The 21,640-nt window shown below is 39.3% G+C and overlaps 1 protein-coding gene across 5 annotated transcripts in view; it reads left to right on the forward strand.

The window, feature by feature from the left end:
- The window catches only part of CPED1 (cadherin like and PC-esterase domain containing 1), a 155,574-nt gene that overhangs the window by 72,384 nt on the left and 61,550 nt on the right, over positions 1–21,640 (forward strand). For all 5 annotated transcript variants that reach the window (XM_075081150.1, XM_075081148.1, XM_075081147.1 and 2 more), the window contains 4 exons: positions 3,295–3,362; positions 3,695–3,739; positions 5,629–5,815; positions 8,748–8,916. In XM_075081150.1, coding sequence (XP_074937251.1) covers positions 3,295–3,362; positions 3,695–3,739; positions 5,629–5,815; positions 8,748–8,916 — 469 coding nt within the window. The remainder of the gene's footprint in view (positions 1–3,294; positions 3,363–3,694; positions 3,740–5,628; positions 5,816–8,747; positions 8,917–21,640) is intronic.

Below are 21,640 nucleotides of genomic sequence, written 5' to 3' on the forward strand. Positions count from 1 at the left end.
GCCATTCTGTTCATTCACTGTATTAAAAAACATATATTTTGATATTGCTAAATCAGAATCTTCCACTCTTACAGCTACATGCATGTGATGGTGATGCATGTGGCAGATATGCATGTAATTATACTTAATTGCAAGGAAGAAAGGGCTTAGTAGAGCTTACTCCCCAAATAACTCAGGTATGCATTTTCTTTGAGCTTTGATTAATCTTTTTTGAGACTCCCAGCTTTGATGAGTTTGTGTATCAGAACACTTCTCCGGAAGTTCTTCAATTAAGGTCAGGTTGTTCTGTTGATTTAATTAGCAGTTCTTATTTCTCTGACTATACAAAATTGGTATTTTCATTTACAAAATCCAGTGACTTGCATAGCTGACCGTCCAGCTAGACAAGCATGGATACTTATGGGAAAAATAATGACTTCTTACTTAGGTCCTGTACAGTTCTGCTGTTCACTGATCATGAATCCATCCATAGGATGGATACTGGATTTAAAGCATTTTCCTGGTGTACTTTTCTTAACGCATTTCATCTATGTGACAGATACTGAAACCTTAAATGGTATTAGTAAGCCCTCCGAATTCCTTCCACAGGAGATGCAAGAAGAACTCTAGAAAGTCATCTCAAACTATAATGAAATGGTTACAGCCTAGATGAGAATGTCAGATATATTGGTATAGCAAATGACAAAGTTCTCTGAAAGTGATTGAGGGGTATTACCTAACATGTGCACTGAAATCAATTTTCTGCATTGTTCGTGCACTGTTCTGCAACTCTATGCAGTTTCAACCTGTGATGTGTCTAAGACATACATCAATACTTTCTTTTAGAATAAGGGCTATGAAGTACTGCTGTAAGTATGTCTGGTCATGTCAGACAGCAGAGTAGCACGAGAGAATCAGATTAGTGAGAAAAGTTAACCCTACTGTACTTGCATAAGAGAAAAGCCTAAGCAGGTCAATAAAGTTGGAAATACTTTTATGAAATCAACTGATATATTTGGAAAAGTGTTACTAGCTTTCCCATACGCAAGCCCTTTGTTAGGTCAAAATAGAAGCAGCAGCCCTCAAACAGAGTTTTGGATGAAAATAATTTATTGGAGTTTAACTCAGTCATGCTCATCACCTGGGCAGTTTGAGAAACTAACATGGTTTGGGCTTGAAGCAGAAGAAGACAACGGCAAGGAAGTCTGGGATAAGATCACTGATCTGCAATGGGAAGAATGAGAGAATGTTGGGATTAAGTGCCAGGAAACCAAACCCACTCTTAAATGTGCAATTTTGTATTTCTCATTTGAAGATCAGCACAAGATACTTCATTTGGTGAACCAAATGCCCTCATGGAAACTCTGTGACTGAAGCCAAACACTCTTCAAAACAAAGTGCTCACACTGCCAGTTAATTGAATAGACAAAAATTACTAGTGGTCATGTTTCACAGAATTACCTCCGGTGGCTCCTCATTTTCAAGAGAGACCTACAAAACATCATCTAAACAAATAATTCATGACTCTACTGAGTACTGAAATATGGTCTCAACATTGACTTTATGACCCATTAAAAACTACACCATCCAGAACTAACACAGCCATCAGAGGCCGCAAAAGTGACCAGATTTTTTCCTTTTTATTATTTAATCTTATGTAAGATATTATCTATTTCTACACATCCTTCATTGCTTATGTGTCTGGTTGCTTAGACCATCAGAGCTACCTTACTGTTGCTTCTGTCAATCCTTTTGGTTTTTTGTTTGCTGAATCAGAGAATCCTAAAGGGCAGCTTCACCATCAATAGTTTGTGATGTACACAGCAGGGATCTCTCAAAAGGTACATTCACAAGCATGCAGTCACCTCGGGTACCTGATGTATAGTCATTAGCTTCATTAAAGCTAATTGCAAAGTGTATAGGCAATGCATGCAGCTGCGCTTGATAGCTCCTCCGAGATACTAAGTAAATAAGGGGCCGCTCATACAGATGAAGGTCTGTTCTTGAGTGACAGTCTGTGAAATAAAGTACTCTGCAGAGTCCAGGATCTCAGCTGCTCCTTGCCTGAGGAAGAGCTTTAACTGCATTGATTCTTGGTCCTGCTGGCTGCAAGGAGCTTAGACAAAGGAAAACTTGATGGTGCTGATGATTAAAAAGCCCAGTCTTCAGCAGAGATAAATACAGTAATCTGAGTATCTTTCTGTAGTATCATTTCTAAATATTACATTTGGATGCCCTGCTCTGATTAGATAGAGTTATTATATGTCTCTTAATGTTGCCTGATGATAAACACAGTCTCTTTACAGAACTGATACATGCAGGTTCTGCAGTTCCTTTGGGAGCCAGGGCCTTGCACTGGTGGTGGCTGCCACACTCCTGAGGTGTCCTCTAGCTAAAGACTGGCACTTTATAGACTTAAGACATCTTGTTTTCACTTTACAATAGGGTTTGGGACTATGCAATGCAAAAAGAAACAACGGAGAGAAAAACATATTTGACAGATGTTAGCCTTTACTTCCTTGACAAGCAGAAGGAGGGGTGAAAAATAACTTATAACTTGGAAAACAAATTCTCTAATAGCTTGTTAAGTGCCTCCTTTGAAGGAGGTCATGAATGTGCATGAAATTAGGGTGGTGTCTAGATGCTGCAAGCTGAAAACTACATGTTCATGCACACACAGACACACGCAGATCCGCCACCTGATTCTTTTCTTCTACAGAAGGAAGGTCCATGCTAATGGACCTCTAAAAAAGTCTTATCAGCCAAAGGTCCAGTTTGTGTATTGGAGATAATCCTGCTGTCTTTCTTCTACTATGCTCCCAAAATGCTATATGAAGGAAAAAATATCTGCGGAGTTAGCAATATGGGCACCACTACCATGTTAATGAATTGTTGCAATTGACTTGTCTTTTTTCACTGAGCATTTATAAATGTATGCTCTGGATGTTGATAACATGATATTTATTTTTGAATTAGCAAACAAATCAAAGCACATAGATGTTCCATTATATGAATTCATGCTAACATTGATACAGATATTCACCCTGGCACAGGCTTTTATTTATATTTAATACTTTTTGAACAAAGTCTAACTTTAACCTCAAGTATATTCAAAAAAGCATCATACAAACAGTTAAGAGATATGGTTGGCTTATTTTAGTCTTGGCTATATCCACTCTTCCTTCCCCAAGCAATTCCATGGAGAATATTGAAATACCATGTGCCCTGGGTTGCCATATAGAAATTTTTGAAAAATGTTCTATGGTTTCTGTTCCTTCTGTTCACGTAGAAATATGTCTGCTATTGAATTGACAGGAATTTTTCTCAAGAAAATGAGAGTCCTAAGCAGAATGTTCCTTCTGACTTCAAGAAGAACCATGAAGGTAAGGGATCAGAGTAAGGTCTTCTATATATGGTACATTTTTCCTGTTTGTATTACTTCTGATAACATCTATGATTTAGATTACATCATTTTGCATTCCAGCTGGAAGGTCTTGGGTTACTGCGTATAAAAGACCAAAGTCTTCCTTACCTGTATAAATTGCTCTGCTGAGCCCATGGGATTGTTCATGAGCCTGAAGCAAAGATCTCACACTGAAAAGAATAAAAGTACACTGCATTTTTTATAATTAACACAATGAGAGTTCCTTTTGCTGTAGGATTGCGAATCGGGCTTAGAGCAGAAAATTATTAATTGTTTCTGTTTATCTTTCAGCATTGCATTATTCCAGTAAGACTAAAGAAAGGCAATGCAGTTATGGTAAGTCAAGGTCTTTCTAGACCACTAAGGAGAAGAAAAGAGATCACTTGAACAAATTTTGGGGGTTTTTCTGCATAACCTTTCAGTGGATGGAGTGCCTGCAGGTTGTTATGTAAAAAAACCCAAGATTTTTAAGTAGCAAGAACATTTATGAATCACTCAATTATCGGGCTATTATGTTAAATAAGCCTCAAGAACACAGTTAAACTGCTATGCGTGCATATTAATATGAGTATTCCAGCACTCATTGATCCCTTTCTGCACTTCAGTAGACCTTTGCCCCTTATTTCCAAGAACTTTAGCATACATTAGTTTTTGTGGAATAACCTTTAAACTTGTATGGAGTTTAATCAGCCTTGTATAAGGCCAGTCTTCAGTCAATGGTGGAGTTTTTAAGAGCTGCTTAAGAGATGAATTTTCTTTAAAATATCTTCTTGTAGGAATATTTAAAGTATATTTAAAGATATGTAAATAATTAAAGTATATTTGTCTTTGGTGAGAGCAATGCTTTCTGTTGCTTTCCTCATTGACACATTATCTGCAGGGTCATTTTATAAACATGAAACAATTGCTCTATGGTGGAAAAGGTTTTCTACCCATTGAGCCTCATTTCCCCTCTGTTACTGATCTCATGGTGCCTCCAGGAATTCGTCTGTGTCAGTCAGAGTCCAGAAATGCTCCTGGACTGGCTGACTGGCATCACCATTCTGATTACACAATATTTTATTTTGAAAATACCTCAGTTAATTTTATTTTTAAAATGCCTCCTCATTTTTAGGCTAATAGTAAGATACCTTTAGTAGGTAAGGCATACAGGATCTGGAGAACTGTTTATACTCGTCTGCAGGATCTTTTTTAATACCTTCTGTGTGTCAACTAATAAGCCTCTATTCCCCTACAACTGTAGCCCAAATTCTGCTCTTCCACAGGAATAACTTCCTTTACTTTTTAATCCGTGCAATAGAGTGCTGAAATTGCCCTGTTTTCTTTCTCTAGGCAGGTATTTTGAGGTAGAAAAGGCCCACATAGGACTGCTTGCATCCTTTATGATCCTTTCAAGCCATATTTCAAGCCACAAGATTTTTTTTCAGATATTATAGTAAAAGAATTTCCTGGCTGGAATATATTCTGAAGTACCCAGTTTTAAACACATACTAGAGAATATATGAGCAAAACAAGTTTTGAATGTGTAATTATACTGTAAATCTGAACCCAATAGGTAGGATTAAAATATTTGTCATAAGTGAGTTGCCAGCAAATAATTATTCTCATGAGTCATTTGGCAAACACTACAAAATAAAGGATACATTTGAGCAAATAGGATTTGATTCTGGAGATTTCATAGACAGGGAAGGAGCTGGAATTTGTTGATTTAGGAATTTTAATAAAACATTCTTCCAACTGTACTGCAAATGACCCCATGGGTCTAGATGTCTCCATGTGACTTGTTCTTATGAACAGTAAGAGTATGTCTAACACTTTGATTTTTATTGGCAATTACACATGTACATAAACCCTGTACACAGGCTGGTACCTAAGCAGGTTGTGAATTTTGGCCTAACTCTTCTTTAAGTTTCTGTTAACCAACTGGAGACAGGATCTCCCAGACCTAATCCTTGCATTTTCAAAGGCTTACTCAGACTTTGAGTTTTGTGACTCTGACTAGAGTCACTGGACTCTGAATCATTAAAATCCCTCAAGGGCCTAAAAATTTCTCTGAAGTGCCAATAAAACTTCATTAAGACCTTGTAGCAGGATTATGAGTCTCAGAATGACCAGGTGTTAAAAATCTTGCCACTGTACATGTTTATCAATCTGCCAGAAGTTGCATATTACTTAAAAATGGTCATACATTTCACAGTTTTTTCTTTGATGCCTTCTTGGAACAGATAAAGATACCCTATCTCATATCAGGCAGATCTTCACCAGTCCACAGCTGGACTTGAATCCTCGGTTTAACCCAAAGATCAAAGAATACTATGCAGAAGTCCCATTCGACATGGTGACAGTGAAGATAGGAGCAGAACCCTCTAACTGTCAATGCCAAGTACACCTTGACGAGAAGAAAGGGCCAAGGTATGAATGACAAAATATAAGTGTAAAAACTGAAAGTGTCCTTAACTTTGGAAGTAGGCCAGAATATTATAGAATTGTTTTGTGTTTCCAAAAGCACAGAATATCTATAGATTATTCACAGGAAAGTCAGAGGGAGTTCAACAACACTCAGAAATATATATTTATTTGTCAATGTGCTGAAGGCAGTGGTAATATGTTCTCAAGCTGTAATTAACCCTAGCTTTATGGAGTGCACAGTTGCTAGCATCTCCTCCAGCTTCTCCAGTCACTGACAGCATCAAAACTGTGTGGGAACAGACCATCATTACACTGCACACAGTAGACAGTAAAGAATTAGAGCTTTCGTACCCAGGCCTTGATTTTGCACTGTGGCCTAAACTACTGCCCCCCTAGGCTTGGTCCCTCAGCCAGCAGTCTGCTTACATGGGTCAGAGTAGGGAAGCTGGGTTCAACAGAAGAAATAAATTCAAGTTTACTCATTCAGAATTATCTATTGTCATCAGAATTATATAGGATTGTCATAGAATCATAGAATCTTTTAGTTTGGAAAAGACCTTTAAGATCAACAAGTTCAACCATTAACCTAGCACTGCCAAGCCCACCACTAAACCATATCCTCAAGCACGACACCTACCCTTCTTTTAAAAACCTCCATGGAAGGTGACTCAACCACTTCCCTGGGCAGCCTGTTCCAATGCTTGACAACCCTTCTGGTGAAGAAATTTTTCCTAATACCTAAACTAAACCTCCCCTGGTGCAACTTGAGGCCATTTCCTCTCGTCTTATCACTTGTTACTTGGGAGAAAAGACCAACACCCACCTCGCTACAACCTCCTTTCAGGTAGTTGTAGAGAGCAATAAGGTGTCCTCTCAGCCTCCTTTACTTCAGACTAAACAAGCCCAGTTGCCTCTTCATAAGTCTTACTCTCTATACCCTTCACTAACTTTGTTGCCCTTCTCTGGACACGCTCCAGCAACTCGATGTCCTTCTTGTAGTGAGGGGCCCAAAACTGAACACAGTACTCGAGGTGCGGCCTCACCAGTGCCGAGTACAGGGGCACGATCACCTCCCTGCTCCTGCTGACCACACTATTCCTGATACAAGCCAGGATGCTGTTGGCCTTCTTGGCCGCCTAAGCACACTGCTGGCTTATGTTCAGTTAGCTGGTGACCAACAGCCCCAGGTCCTTCTCCACCAGGCAGCTTTCCGGACACTCTTCCCCAGGCCTGTAGCGTTGCATGGGGTTGTTGTGACCCAAGTGCAGGACCCAGCAATTGGCCTTGTTGAACCTCATACAATTGGCCTCAGCCCATTGATCCAGCCTGTCCAGATCCCTCTGCAGAGCCTTCCTACCCTCAAGCAGATCGACACTCATGCCCAACTTGGTGTAATCTGCAAACTTACTGACGGTGCACTCAATCCCCTCATCCAGATCATTAATAAAGATATTAACAGAACTGACCCCAAAACTGAGCCCTGGGGAACACCACTTGTGACTGGCTGCCAACTGGATTTAATGCCATTCACCACTGCTCTTTGGACCTGGCCATCCAGCCAGTTTTTCACCCAGCCAAGTATATACCTATCCAACCCATGAGCAGCCAGCTTCTCTAGGTGAATGCTGTGGGAAATGGTGTCAAAGGCTTTTCTAAAGTTTAGGTAAACAACATCCACAGCCTTTCCCTCATCCACTAAGTGGGACATCTTGTCATCAGCAAGAGCCACAGCTAATCTGATCTTTCAGAAAAGTATAAAGCTTGAGGATAGCGGAGAGAACAAAGTCATCACTGAACATCAGGTTTGAGCACTGACCCACAATCATCCATGATGTTTAATTGCTACTATGATCCCTGGGACAGTTTGGGCTTTCCCAGCTAGATCTCTCACAGACAGCAGCGTGTGCCAGGGACAATCCAATAGAAGCATTGGGCATGACCTGTTTCTGGAATCTGGGAGGGACAGAAAGTGTTTATCTGGGTCAGATGCCTCAGAACCACAGAACTAGCCTTTTTACATACTAGCCATTAGTGAGTGGATAAAAGGAAGAGCAGGGAAAATGATTCACTTGGGAGGAAGAATCCTTAATGGTTACAGAGCTAGTTTTGCTTCATGGCATGAAGTGTTTATGCAACACACCATCTTCTTACTGACTGTGAAGCAGATGCTTTGACCTAGAATGTCTGCTAATAATCAAACAGTCTGTGCAGTTGTTACTGATATAATGCCTAATATGCTTCCTGTATTTTCAATAAGAAATTAATCTTGATTTATAATTTCAAAAGAAGCTCCCATAAAATTCTTCCACCCAACTTTTTAGTGTTTTAATGTTAACCGCCTTGGTGGTTGACATGGATACATGTGAAAATCTTAAGAGATTTCTTCCTTGTAAAAGGAAAACAGAATAGCATTATGTCCTTTACGCTGAAAAGTAAAAGCCCTGGATGTGCAGGTTCTGCATCTTTCAGCATTTCTCATTTTCCTGCCAAGGGAAGAAGAGCACAGTCCAGCTTTGCTCTTGTCTGTCACTCTGAGCAGTTTGTCTGGGACTCCATCACATTTGGCTAGTGGACAATTTCAACAGCTAGCTGACACCTCTGATCTTGTTTGTCTCCCTGCTGACTTCACCACGAACATAGACCTGCCAGAAATTACTGTCTCTGGTGACTTCATTCACAGATTTCATGTCAGAATTGTTGCCACCACCACTGCTGTTTTCACTAAGTTTCACTGTCATTATTTTGTCTTCCTGAAGAACTCTAAGTTGTTACAAATCTTATTTTACACTGGTTTTATTTAAAATCATATGTATTTTGTAAAATTTTAGAAAAGGAAACCTCAAGGAGCAAGTAAAGTTTAGCTGCAACAGACAAAGCAATGTAAATCTTTGTTTCTTTAGTGTTTATTCCACTTCTTTCCTGTTTTGCCTTGCAGCATTGCTAACTACCCCCTTGGCCTTGGACTGAACAAAGTCATCATTCTCGTAACAGATGATTTGCAGCCCAGCCCTCAGGTTGTGAGCAGCTACAAAATCACAATTTATCGAGAGGACCGCCCTAGTCTGCCTTTGTTTGATGACTATATGATGTGTGGGTTTGTGCAGGTATTGTCTCTATATTCTTTTGTTATACAAAATAATAGTGAATTTAACTAGTTTCTGTTCATCCAGTGGTATAAATTAGGATACATGGGCCAAAGCTGGTGTAGAGACAGTTTTGGTGAGATTAGAATCTGAGTTCTAAATGCTATAATTGTATGAAATACAACATTTACACATTTTGGATATAAAAAGTAAGTCCAACATAAGTACCTGTTACAGTTACAGTGTATTTGAGAGCTCCAGGTTAATTAATCCTTACTTTGGTCAGTGAAAGCTTTACTCACCAGAGAACTCTTGTTTGCTTGTGAAAAAACAGTCCCTGTGTACTGTGCAGTGGGCAGACTGCAGTTTTCATAACTATCTATCTAAGACATTGGAGTCATGGAAATCCTTTTTCCAGGAAAGATATTTATGATGACAGTGTGTTTATCACTGTTCAAGACAAATGCTGCTAGATAATTTAAGAATGAAAAGTGTTTATTCTAGAAAACCAGCAAGCACAATGGAAAAACCCACTGATGATTCCAAAGGAAGGGATGATTGCTGCTTACATCGCATTTATCTGAATATAGGTTTGGAAATGCAAATAAATTACTCCTAGCAAATAACAATCCTTAGGAAGCAGTGGGTCTCTTGAAAAAAGGGGTGAGAATCTGTCTGATAGGGCTATAAAGGGGCTGGGGAAGGGCAGCTTGGGCTGAATTAGACACAAAATTGGAAGGAAGATAATGAAAGGAACAGTGAAGATTTCAGTTAGTGAAACTATGGTGATAAAGATATTCTTCATGAGACAGAAAACCTGGGACACAGGCTGGAGTAGAGCTGTTTGAGGACTAAATGTTGGTAGTTGATACGGCAGGCAAAGCCAGTCAATTCAAAGAGGAGAGAAACATGGTAAATCATAACCAAGCACAGTGCTTTTATCTGTGGGATTTTAGGTAGATTAAAAGGTTTGGTAGGTTCATTCTAAATATTAGAGCACCCAGGAGGAATATAGTTAGTCACAATTAATTCTGCCACCAGGAATCAGGATTTTCAAAACCATAGTGTTGAAACTGTCATCCTTGTTCATATCAGATGCATAAACCTACCTTTATTTATCTTCTTTATTAAGATCTTTATATGTCAATATATCCTTTTTAATAAAAGTTATTTCCCTTCTCTGGTTTCTTTCTAAATACTGCAGAACAGGTTGGGAGACCAGGGTGGGAGAAGCAGAGTATTTTATGTGATGGGACAGGTCAAGAGGGATATATTTTTTATTGTGGAGAAATAAGCACTGGGGCTTAAAACAGGAGCCAAAGAGATTATAAATGTTGATAACAAATTATATGTTGACAATAATTATTTCAATCTGCGAATCAGAACTGTCAGAGAAAATGTACGTAGTAGTCATAGCCTACTGACTGCTGATCTGAATGCCTGATTATGGAGCTGTCTGGCCCTCTACCTACTCTTTGTCTCGTCTCTTACACTTATCTTAGAAGCTCAAAAGGTCAAGGACCATCTTCTTGCTCTTTGTACTGGCTCAGCGCTAAACCTAGTAGTTGCTACAGTAAAAGAAATAATAAAAACATATAATACCTAAGATTTCAGTTCAGGTGTGCAGAAATTTGCCTGATACCTTACGTGTGAATTGGTATGAAAAGGAGAGCAGCAATAGTTTGAGCTGGAGTTATATTACTAGGAGAACACACTGGCTGGAAAGATGTGAGGGAAGCTCCTCTTGTTGCCCAATTTGGGGCATGTATCTGGGTGTAGGAACAGGAATTCAACCTCATACACATCCTCCCACAATAGAGTTTACGCTGCTCTTAATGTTTTATGATAGCATTTATGAGGCTGAGTATGAATCTTTGAAGCTCTGTGAAGGCAAAGAGATCTAGAATGATAAAAATGAAAAGTGTTTTAGAAGTTTCTTTTGACTGAGCTCAGTTTTCTGCTCATCTGTGAATAACTGCTCTCTAATTAATATAATTGTTCAGAGCTAGGGAGGACTTCGGGATTTTAGAGGGAAAATGAGATGAAAAGCATTCTTGTAGTATCTAATGAGGGCTATGAAGACACAGTATGAGATTCTAAAACTTTTTTTTTTAGATATGTTAAAGGCAAACTTATCAGACAGTGCATTTATAAAACAAATAAAGACTGGAGCTGGAGGTAGAAACAGCATTCTAAAACACTCAGAAGTCTGCTTTTTTTTTCCCTTTTCCCTATTTACTAGAACAGAATTTATTGTCTTTTGTTTAGAGTGAAGTTTTTTATCAATACCAAACCCAGGTCTTAAATAGCATCTTTACATTCTGCTTTTCATATCAGAGAACATTATGTGTTTTTACAGGGCAGGTTAATACACCATGATCAGTGGTCTGAATGCCTGTTCTCTTAGTAACAAGACACCTGTTTTAGAAGCAAAAGGATAAATACAGCGTGAACTGCTGGTGTCTTCTTTGGACACTTGACTAGGCACAACTGGGATCACACATGGGGAGAGAAAGGTCACTGACAGTGGTGTGGTCTTTCTCACAGAAGGCTTCAGTTAAAATTCTAATCCAGTGACTTTTTTTCCTGAATTTCTTTTATGTTTAATCCCATTAGGATATTCAGGTTTCACTGCAAGATGATACTATAAGGAAGGTTACAATAAAAAGGCAGAGTGAGGGATGTTGTTTCCAGTCTTCTAACAATTCTCATGCTTTTGAATAATCCTCGATTAATTTCAAGGCTATTGAGTTAAGTGTGTGATTCCAAGACTTGCAGCCCCCAAAAGGGGAAAAATATTGTCCTCTCTATTTTTTGATAGCAGCTAGAGTATCCTCATTAAAACCAAATCAGTAAGGGTTAAACTGTGGCATCACTGTAACACCTTCAGCAGATTGGTTTGCCTTTCATTGTGTATTCTGCATTTTGACAGTATGGACTGCAAATTAAGAGGTTATTGGTTTGTGCTTTAGCTTAATTTTGTGCAATTGTTGACAATATTCAGATTAAGTGTCCTTGAGAGAAGTGGTGACATTTCATTATCACCTGTGAAGCTGTGACACCAAGATAGGCAGGATACAAAACAAGCAGGAAAAAACAGTGAGCTCTTAAGACAGGGGTATCAGCATTACCCTCAAGTGAAAGATCCCAGACTATGTACACTCTGTCATAAAGGAAAAAATATTTTATACATTCTTGCACTGCCCATTATCTTTAAAATGCAAACAGATTTATCTATGCCTCGCTTAAAGTGTGTAGTTCTACCTCTTTGATTGTTAATCTTTGCCTAGTTGCAGTCATGGAAAGTAACTGGTGATGTGCTTAGGGAATCTTGTTTGACACTGCAAACTTCTGTACCTGTAGTGTCCTGCTGCCCCATGTTTTGGGTGTTTTGGGTTTCTGTTTATTTGTTTGGTTTTGTATTTGCATTGTGAGTAATGGATAGCTAATATTATATTTTATAGCCACAGTGTGTATCGTTCTCTTTGTGTGTTTGCACAAAACATGAAAAAGTACTTCCTAGCATCAGTGCAGTGCAGTGGGCTGGTGCTCTGGCTGTCCTACACCTTTCTCGGGTCTGAGAGAACAGGCTTACAGGAGGACAGCTTTAAAAACTTTCCTGATTTTTATAGAACACCTTATTCTTAAGTCTTATTATCTCTTATATGTTTATAAACCCTTTTGTCATATTAATTTCCTAGAGTCCAGACAGCATAAGTCCAACAGAGGTGATAATGAGACACTAGTATTGCTGATTGTGTAACACCAAATGGCTGCAGTGCAGCTGGCAACAAGATGCCATTTCTCTTTCTGTCTACTGAACTTCCATTGATGAAAAAGCAATTGAGACCTACGCCTAATATAATAACTATATTTAACTTTACTATAGTCTTTGAGGGGTAGAGATGAGAAAACATTTTACAAAGTAAGAAGCCTTTTCAAAAAAACAACCCAAAATAATTTCATTTTTTTGTTATGTAAGATGCGAGAATACTTACTTTTTTCAATTCAAGTTATAAATTTCCCTAGGAAAATAAAATATTTTTACTTCATATTAAACTGTATGCTATTACAGTTACAATGCATTTCATAACAGACAATACAAGTAAAAACTGTCAAATACAGAAACATGAATTAACTCTTTGCCCAGTGCTTTCATGCAAAGATTTCAAAGAACCTTGAAAACATTAAATAATGTCCATAAAGTAAAAAGGAAAAAAAAAAAGCTTAGGAAGGAAACAAAGCACTTGTCCTGTAGTAGGACAGGCTTGGAGCACATTAGTCTCTTCTGTATTTCCCATTAGCTGCATTAGATTCAGTGTGACCCCCGTCACAAACCACCCATCTCTTCTGTCTATAGGACACTGTGGGTGCCACATGCAGACTCTTAGGTTTTGCAGTGCTTGTTGTAGCAGCAACTAACCTTCTTGGCAGCTCTGGGTTCGAGTGTCTTGCTTGAAAACACACAGAAAGTGCGTCTCCGGAAGTGAATATACAGCCTAATTATATCAGCAGCCAGACTGTAACATATTTGCAAAGTTAGCTTACTTCCCTTTCAGAGAATAAAAGAATGTCCCTTACAGAAGCAATCATGCACTGCATTCTTCAGTCTTCTCAGATCTAGAGCTGGTGAGATTTTTTGCAGTGGTTTTGAATTTTTCAGAAAATAACAAAAAATGCCCCAAACTTAAAAAAAAATAGTTTGAGTTATTTTTTTCTTCTTTTCCTGTTGTTTTTTTTTTTTTAATATCTTTCTGATTGTGGAAAAAGTATAAAGAAAAGCATATGCTTTCTTCAAAAGAAGATGTTTTGATTCTAAGAGGGTTATTTGATTAAAAGAGATTAAAATCTGAAATTTTTATTGGCATAACTCATAAGTTAAAGATTTTAGCTATTGCTATGCTAACTCTCTTTTCAAGGATGGACTGGCTGGGACAGGCAAAAACCCCACTCATTATTGGATCTGAAATACTCAAGCCTATACCCTAAATTTTCTTCAGAAACACTGGTGAGAACATAGTATGACAGTCATTTTTTCCAGGAGGAATGCCAACTTAAGCATCCTCTTCCCTGCCTGCAGCTACTCATAAACCATATGGGAGAACTATTTCTTTTTTTCCGAGTGGACTAGTTTCTAGGATAAGGTTCCCAGTCTTTCTATGTGAAGACAAGGGAAGGGAAGGGGCAGGTATGAGCAGCTGGGCACAGTAGAGTGGTAGTGGGTGCTGCTTAAGGCAGCTTTTGCTTTCTTAGTGAAAGAAATTCACATTGAGATTGGGTTTGAAGCTCTTGCAACTGAACAGTTATAGCTGCGCAGAAAAAAGCAGAGACATGGTTTTAAATGAGCAAGACCTTCATGTTCAGAAATTGTAGAAGTGATTTATGGGTGAAAACACACAAAACTCTAGAAGTATATTTGCGTTGCTATTAATCTATTAAGCATAAATTATTTTGGGTTTTGTGTGGCTGCAACCCACTCACCAGGAAAGACAAAGCAGTTTTCATATAACCTTGAGGAGCAAATATGTAGCAAACTGAACACATTGTTAAACTGGAGGCCTTTCAGATGAAAGCCACAAAATGATTAGAGAGGTAGGTTAGAAAAACTGCCATAAAAAGAAAGGTGAGGGCTTATATCTTCAACTGCTGTATGTCAACACGGTTCAATTAATTTCAGGGGAGCAATTCCAAATTACACTGATGGAGTACCTGTCGTGACAGAAACATATGGCTAAATTCTCTTCCATTATACATGCCAGCAGGTGGTAGTGAGTGAATTCACTTGCATAAAACTGCTGAAATTGTCAGTAATTTTCCTAAATATTCATGGTCAAACAACAGCTCAGGAAAACCTAAAAACTATTTGAAGGGGTTTTAAACTATTTAAAGATCAAGGGACGTATAATCACTATTCACTGTAAGTATAAAGTGAACAAGCACTTAAATCTAATAACACAACTTAGTGCTTTGAAAAAGTATATTTATTAAGATATTGAAGGTAGAGGTGTAAATAATAAATACACTGAGATAATTTGCAAGTAGAGGGTTAATTTCTGTGTGTATCTCAGCACAAAATCTTTTGTCGAGTCAGCATATTATGGCTTTGTCAACATCTATACCATTGGGGGAGAGAAGGCTTGTCACATTTTCTTAATTATAACAAAGACTTGTGAGGATTTAAAGCATTGCTTTGTAGATGAGTCAGAGGAACAAATAACCATTGAGATGAATATTTTTTGCATCTACGCTCTTCTGTGCTTAACTTTTGAATCTCAACATCAGAGATGTAGCTGTTAGGTCAGTGATCAGTATCTGCTGCTTTAAGGAAAGGTGTCAAAATCTCAACAAAGCATAGATTTGTCCTTTGGGGGAATTAACATAACGCCCTGTGTTTTCTCTAGAAATCACTCACTCACTTCTTTCACCTACACAGTTGTCTTCATACCTAGGCTGCACTATCATCTGGTAATCACAGGTTCCCATAATCACAGTTCACTGTCAGACATCTGCCAGGCTCTGAACAGGCCATAGAGAGAAAATGGGCACAACTAAGGCATAAGGTAGAAAGAACCAGAAGGAAAAATGAGTTTGGCAGTGCTTCAACTTAGGCATCTCTTCCTCTAAGTATGGAATGAAAATTTGCTTTACAGTTTCCTTCTGTATCTCCTGTAGGCTGTTCCTGACAAGGACCGTGATACTTCCTGGCATTTTGGGGATGCCACATTACAGAGCCCAGACTTTGAGGCTCAAGTCCATGTTGGGTCCAGCTCCCTGGAGAAAAGCGTATAGTCTTCCAGTTTATTGCATTTTGCTTGCACTCCTGATTTTATATTAGTTGTGCTTAGTCTTCTCTATATAGCCAAGTTTCCTGTTTAACATGTGATGCAAGATTAATACCAGATAACCTCCAGGAAACCTCTCCAGAATTATCGGCAGAGACTGAAGAGAGCAGATGTTTCCATGCAGCAGCTACATTTGTCATTATTATGATGCATTGTACACTGGAAATGGTGTGTTACACAGATCACTGACAGATAACTTGCCGCCAGTGCTTTGAGAAAAATCCATGTGAAAGCTGATTCAGTGATTCAACAATTTCAAGCCAATAATGACTGAGAAAGCACCAATGAATGCATTTTGTTTATGATCATTAGCCTGAGGATGTCCCACCATCCTAACACTCGGTTAAGTGACTCCTGACTTGAACAGTTATTTTGCTATTATGCTGCCTTGGAAAAGTGTCATTATGTGAGGAACAAAACCATAGAGGATAAACCTCAATGATCAGACAGAGCAATTCCATTCTTTTGTGTGTTCAGGCTGTTCTCCCCTTTCAAACTGATGTCATCCCATGGGCGTGCATGACACATTAAAGATACAGATGATAAAGATCTGCCCAGCAATCAGCCAAGCGGAAATTCATACTTGCATGACTACAAATGTTAGGGAGTCAAATAATGACCTGTATGATTCCAACTGGTGATTAAGATCCCACTGGCACTGCTGGGGTGCATGATTGGATGTTTCAGCCTTACAAATGCCTTGCAATACCTGCTCCCTAAGGTGCTGCAGGATGGGGAGATGCTGAGACAGATACAGTGAATCATAGAATCATAGAAAGTCCTGAGTTGGAAGGGACTCCAAGGATCATCAAGTCCAACTCCTGTCCCTGCACAGGACAACCCCAAATTTACACCATATCTCTGAGGGCGTTGTCCAAGTGCTTCTTGAATATCTTCAGGCTTGGTGCCGTGACTGCCTCCCTGGGGAGCCTGTTCCAGTGCTCCACCACCCTTTGGGTGAAGAACCTTTTCCTAATATCCAACCTAAACCTCTTCTGGCACATCTTCCTGCCATTTCCTCCAGTGCCATGGATGCAGGTTCTGTAGATACAGTGCTATCTCTGAGCCCATCAAGGACTGTTAGTACAGACTGGACTAGACCCAGGTTTTTCTGATTCTTTGCCTTTAACCACAATATTGAAATGTCTTTTTAAATAATAGCAGTGAACCATTGTGGGTGGCTGTGAAAGGAGGCAGGCAACAGTAAACGCTGGGTAGGCAATTCAGCTCCTGGGAGAACACTGTTCTCTGGAAAAACTTATCAGAAAAGGTGTCTTTATATAATTCTTGTCGGCTATGGGAGTTTTGTTTGCACTAAGTTATCAGGCAATCATCCCACATATTTAGAATAGGTTTTCACTTCCACTCCTTTTTTTCCTCTTATTTTGGATTATTTCAGTATAATACAGGCCCGGTAACGGCACTGGAATCAATTACATTTTGCTGGAGAACTGGTGGCAGTAACTTCTGCAGAAGACTCCACGTGGCACATACTTTTCTGTGGTTCTTGTTTCCTCTCCCTGCCCTCCACAGTGATTCCTCCATGTGTTTCTGCATTGTGGCCCAGCTTAGGCAGGAGAGGTACAGCTTGATGGACTGATGGTTAGAGCCCTTTAGGGAAAAGAGGAAGCCACATGCTTGAATTGCCTCAGCCTGAGGGCAGCCTACAGGCTGAGTGCTTGGGGGGATTCTGACCCAGCCTGACTAACTGCAGAAAGGTTGCTTCCTTCTGGCTGTCCCTGCCTCCAGGAGGGCACCACTGGAGCCAGACCCTGGGCAGGCAGAGGCAGGCCCTAGCATTTAGCCCTGAGCTGGGTGCTCTTGAGACATACCCTCTGTACTATACGAATGATATCAACCCATGAAGGCACCTGAGATCTCTGAAGAAGAACAGATGAGGCACTTTGGGACTCTCAGTCACCCTCTAACAGCTGTTGGTTTTCCTTGATTCCACAGGGAAGCAAGCTTAGGCCGCCTCAATCACCTTGGTGAGCCAAGCTCTTGCTTTTCAGGCTTTGCATTGCCTACATTAACTGTGTCAAATTAGGTAGTCAGAGTGTATCTCACAATTTTTCTATGCTTCCATTTCTAACTGTGCAATATTAGGATACAAGAATTAACTACCCAGTAAAGTGTGAACTCTTACAAGTCTTTGGATGAGCCATGTAAGCATGAGAACTGCAAAGTATGAGTTAAGCAGTTCTCCTTTACGAGCTCCAGGAAGTTCAATGACACATTTAAAAGTACAATAATAGAAGGGGGTGGGGAGGAAGAAAAGGTCATTCAAAGTTTCTGAAGCCTTGCTGAAATATTTAGTTTATGTTTTGAGTAAATATCTCTGTCAGTGTTTGCATTCTGTCAACGTACCTGATTCATGGAGAGAAAGTTCATTAATTAGAAATAACTTGTGGTGTATGACAGCATACGAAGTGTTACAACCATGATCAGACTGCCAGGTTATAAGTCACAGGCAAATCAGTACATGCATATGGGCAAAGTATTTGCAAAATATATGTTGCGCATGCATCTGGAATTTTTTAGAAATGGTCGTTGCAGTTTGTACTAGAGCAGAAGTTACTGTCATAAGGTTAAAATTCAGTAGCTTTGTGTGACACACCAAGGCTCTGTGGTGCCTTAGTTACATTTTTTTTTGTGAATGGTGGCATTCATTAAACTGCTGATGTGGCAGTAGAGTGCTTACTGTGAGCAAGCTAGTGCAAGTAGAGGGAAGAAGCAAGGTGCCACTGCTGCATGGCACCCAGGCCAGGCCAGGCCAGCCCCATGTTAATATGGAGTCACTGTTTCTGGTACCTGAGCTTACTGTGTCTGCAAGACTTTCTGTCATGCTCACAGACATATTATGAGGGGTGCATAGTAAACACCATGCCAAGTTTAGGGCCCACAAAAGTTGCATGTTGCTTAGTGCACAGTTGTGCAAGTATACCTCGGCTCTCCCAGTTCTGAGACTCTCCTAGCAGACTGTAATTTGGATTTAGTAACAGCTTCTGTATTCATTTTTGTGATGTCTTTAATAGTAAAAGAAAATAAAAATATCCTTAATCCAAGCCCTTTGAACAGGGAAAAGTCTCCCATTGACTTCAGTGTACTTTGGACCTGACCTAACTAGACTTATTTTGTTAGCATGTAGGGCCAAAGAATGACTCCACAGAAAAGAAAGTATGCCTGCTATCGCATTTCCAGAAATAATAGCTGTGCTTCGATCATCTCAGCTTTTGATGCTAGTGGAAATTATTGTGACATTTTACTGTTAGAAAGCTGCAATGTGAAGTAGAGGATATAGGTTGTTAATGAAGATGATATAAGGGGAAGACTAATGAGTCATAGTAATGACTCCATAACTCTTCGTAGCAATTTGTCTGGTCTTTTAATGATGATCTTATAATTCTGATTTGGCAAAATATAAGCAAAAAGGGTAGTTCTGCAAGTCAGCCATATGCTACAATAGAACAATGGAGGTTGAAGTGATTTATTGCTGCATTGCGTAAAGGCTATCACCTCTTCTGGCTCTATACTCACAATGTGTATTTGAAATTCAGATCATTTTCCCTGTGCATTATGTTGGTAAAGAGGATGTGACATGACTGAAATCCTGCTGTGGGTTTCATGATCTGGCATAGACGTTTGACCATTTTTGTTCTCATTGAAAGAGCCAAGGATGCTGTGGCACCAAGAGTAGGTAATTTACTCATGCTGCCACACGAAAACTGGAAAATGGGATAATCCCATGTTTCAGTGAATACTTGGAACAAAACTGAGACCTGAAGGTTTTATCACGATATGGGGCAGTCCTTGCATTATGGACATGTCCCAGATAATGTGGAAAATTTAGTCACCCTTGTTTAGAAGCTTAAGAAATTGTGTGCTTTGTGGACTGGAAAATTATAGAAGTATTTAGCCTAATTCATGTCTCTCTCTAATATCAGTCAGAAATAGTTGTACCTAGGTCACAGAGCCGTAGCTGTTTCCTGGTTTAACCTGTGAAAATTTGTGGAAAGTCAGGATACATCTTCCTTTCTCAGAGTTTAAGAGGCAAATAAGGAAGTCATAGTCCTTAATTCTTTTACTTTGTTCCTCGGTAGTTTCTTCTTGTAGAATGTCCTTAACTGAGATCAAAAACAGAGAGTTGTTTAGCTTCTTAGTTGGTTAGTCAGACTCTTTTCTATACAGAGTTATAGATATATGAAACAGTCTTTACTGGTTTGAGTGCTGGTATTGGCTCATGTTGCGCCTAAGTAAGTTTACTGTGTGGCTAATCATAGCTTAATTGCTCTAGTTTTGTGTTTATTTAACAATGTGATAAAGAGCAGTAAAATGAATCGTTGAGAAGTATTTGCTATGCAAGATGAGTCTAACACCAGAAGGACAGGTCCTGCCAAAGTCAGGAAGCCAGTCCTCCACTGCTCTTGGTCTTTTTGGAATCAAGGTAGATATAAAACGCATCCACCAATATAAGAAAAAAGGACACATATTTGGAACACTTCACTTTTTAAGTATCTTCACTGAGAAAATCAGGTTCACAGTATATACCCATTGCTATTTCTGTAGCTGTAAAATTGCCTGTATCCTACAGAGAACTGTTATTCTCTTTACCTATCCCTCTGCAGTTTGGGTTTCAAAGCTGAAATCGAGGGCATTCACTATTGATAGTTCAATTACTGTATGCTTTTCAGTTCATCTCATATACTGCTCTCAAATTCATCAGAATATGAAATAGCCAGTTGAATTTTTCCCCTGATGATACCACAATAGATGTGAAAGAAGAGCCTTCAGCGTGAGGCTTCCTAAGCGTTAACATATCATGAAAATTGGCAACAACTGCTGTGCTGAGTATCATAATCTGCAAGAGGAGGGCCAGCAATTCCACAGTGATGAGAAGAGAGTGCTTGGTGTTTGAGCCGTGGCTGCATTTGCCTTTCAAGTCATTTGTGCCTCCATAACACACTTTGTGGGAGAAGAAAGCTAATGCAGCTGCCTTTGCTAATCAGTCAGCATGACCCAGCCCCTCGGGGAGGCAGGCAAAGGCAGATACGTACTGAGACACACAATCCTTGCTGATTAACAGTGAAAGCTGGTAAAGTTACTCTCTAAGCCTGTCTGGCCCATCAGCTCCAGAAATGTAATTTAGATGATTATCTACATGCCCATTAAACTTTGTGACCCATTGCTAGTCTGTTTGAAGTTTGCCTGCTTAAACTTGCTAATAGGAAGAATAGAAGGATTAACTCCAAGGTCGTGAAATAAGAGAGGAGCACAGAAGATGACAAAAGAGCAGAGGAAAACTTCCTACTGCATGTATTTGGTAGGGAGAAAGAACTACAGTACCATGATCATCTCAGCAGATACTGTTACCTTATGGAGCAAGCAAGACATCTGGAATTCAGGCCATTTAATACTTTTTTTTTTGGTGTGCTTTCAACCCATTTTGTTTAGCTGCACAAATAAAACGTGCTATCTGTGTGATAAGTTTTGTCAGGTTGGGTGTTTACAGAATATAATGCAACATATTGTAAAAGAGCATGGAACGACTGATGTATGATAAGTGTTTCTGATTTTGCTCAGGGTTACAGTCTGTAGATATAAACAAGGAAGCACTTAATTTAAACTAGTCACATCAGAGTAGTCGCAGTCAGGTCAGAATCAAGTCCAGCCTTGTTCCCTTTAAGGTAAGAACCTCCAGACATTACAGGTGCTTGTGAACTTAAATGTTTATCAATTAAAACCTTACCCAGTGAATCTGTTTCTTAATTTCAAATCTGTTTCTTAATTTCAAATTGAAATAAATATAAGCATTTATAATGATCTGCATAAATTGGTCACAGGATGTTGCAATGAAAATGGTGATCAGTTAAAACTAAATTTGTAGAGAAAAGGTGGGATTCATT

Source organism: Phalacrocorax aristotelis, chromosome 1, assembly GCF_949628215.1.
Source record: "Phalacrocorax aristotelis chromosome 1, bGulAri2.1, whole genome shotgun sequence".
Classification (NCBI taxonomy): Eukaryota; Metazoa; Chordata; class Aves; order Suliformes; family Phalacrocoracidae; genus Phalacrocorax; species Phalacrocorax aristotelis.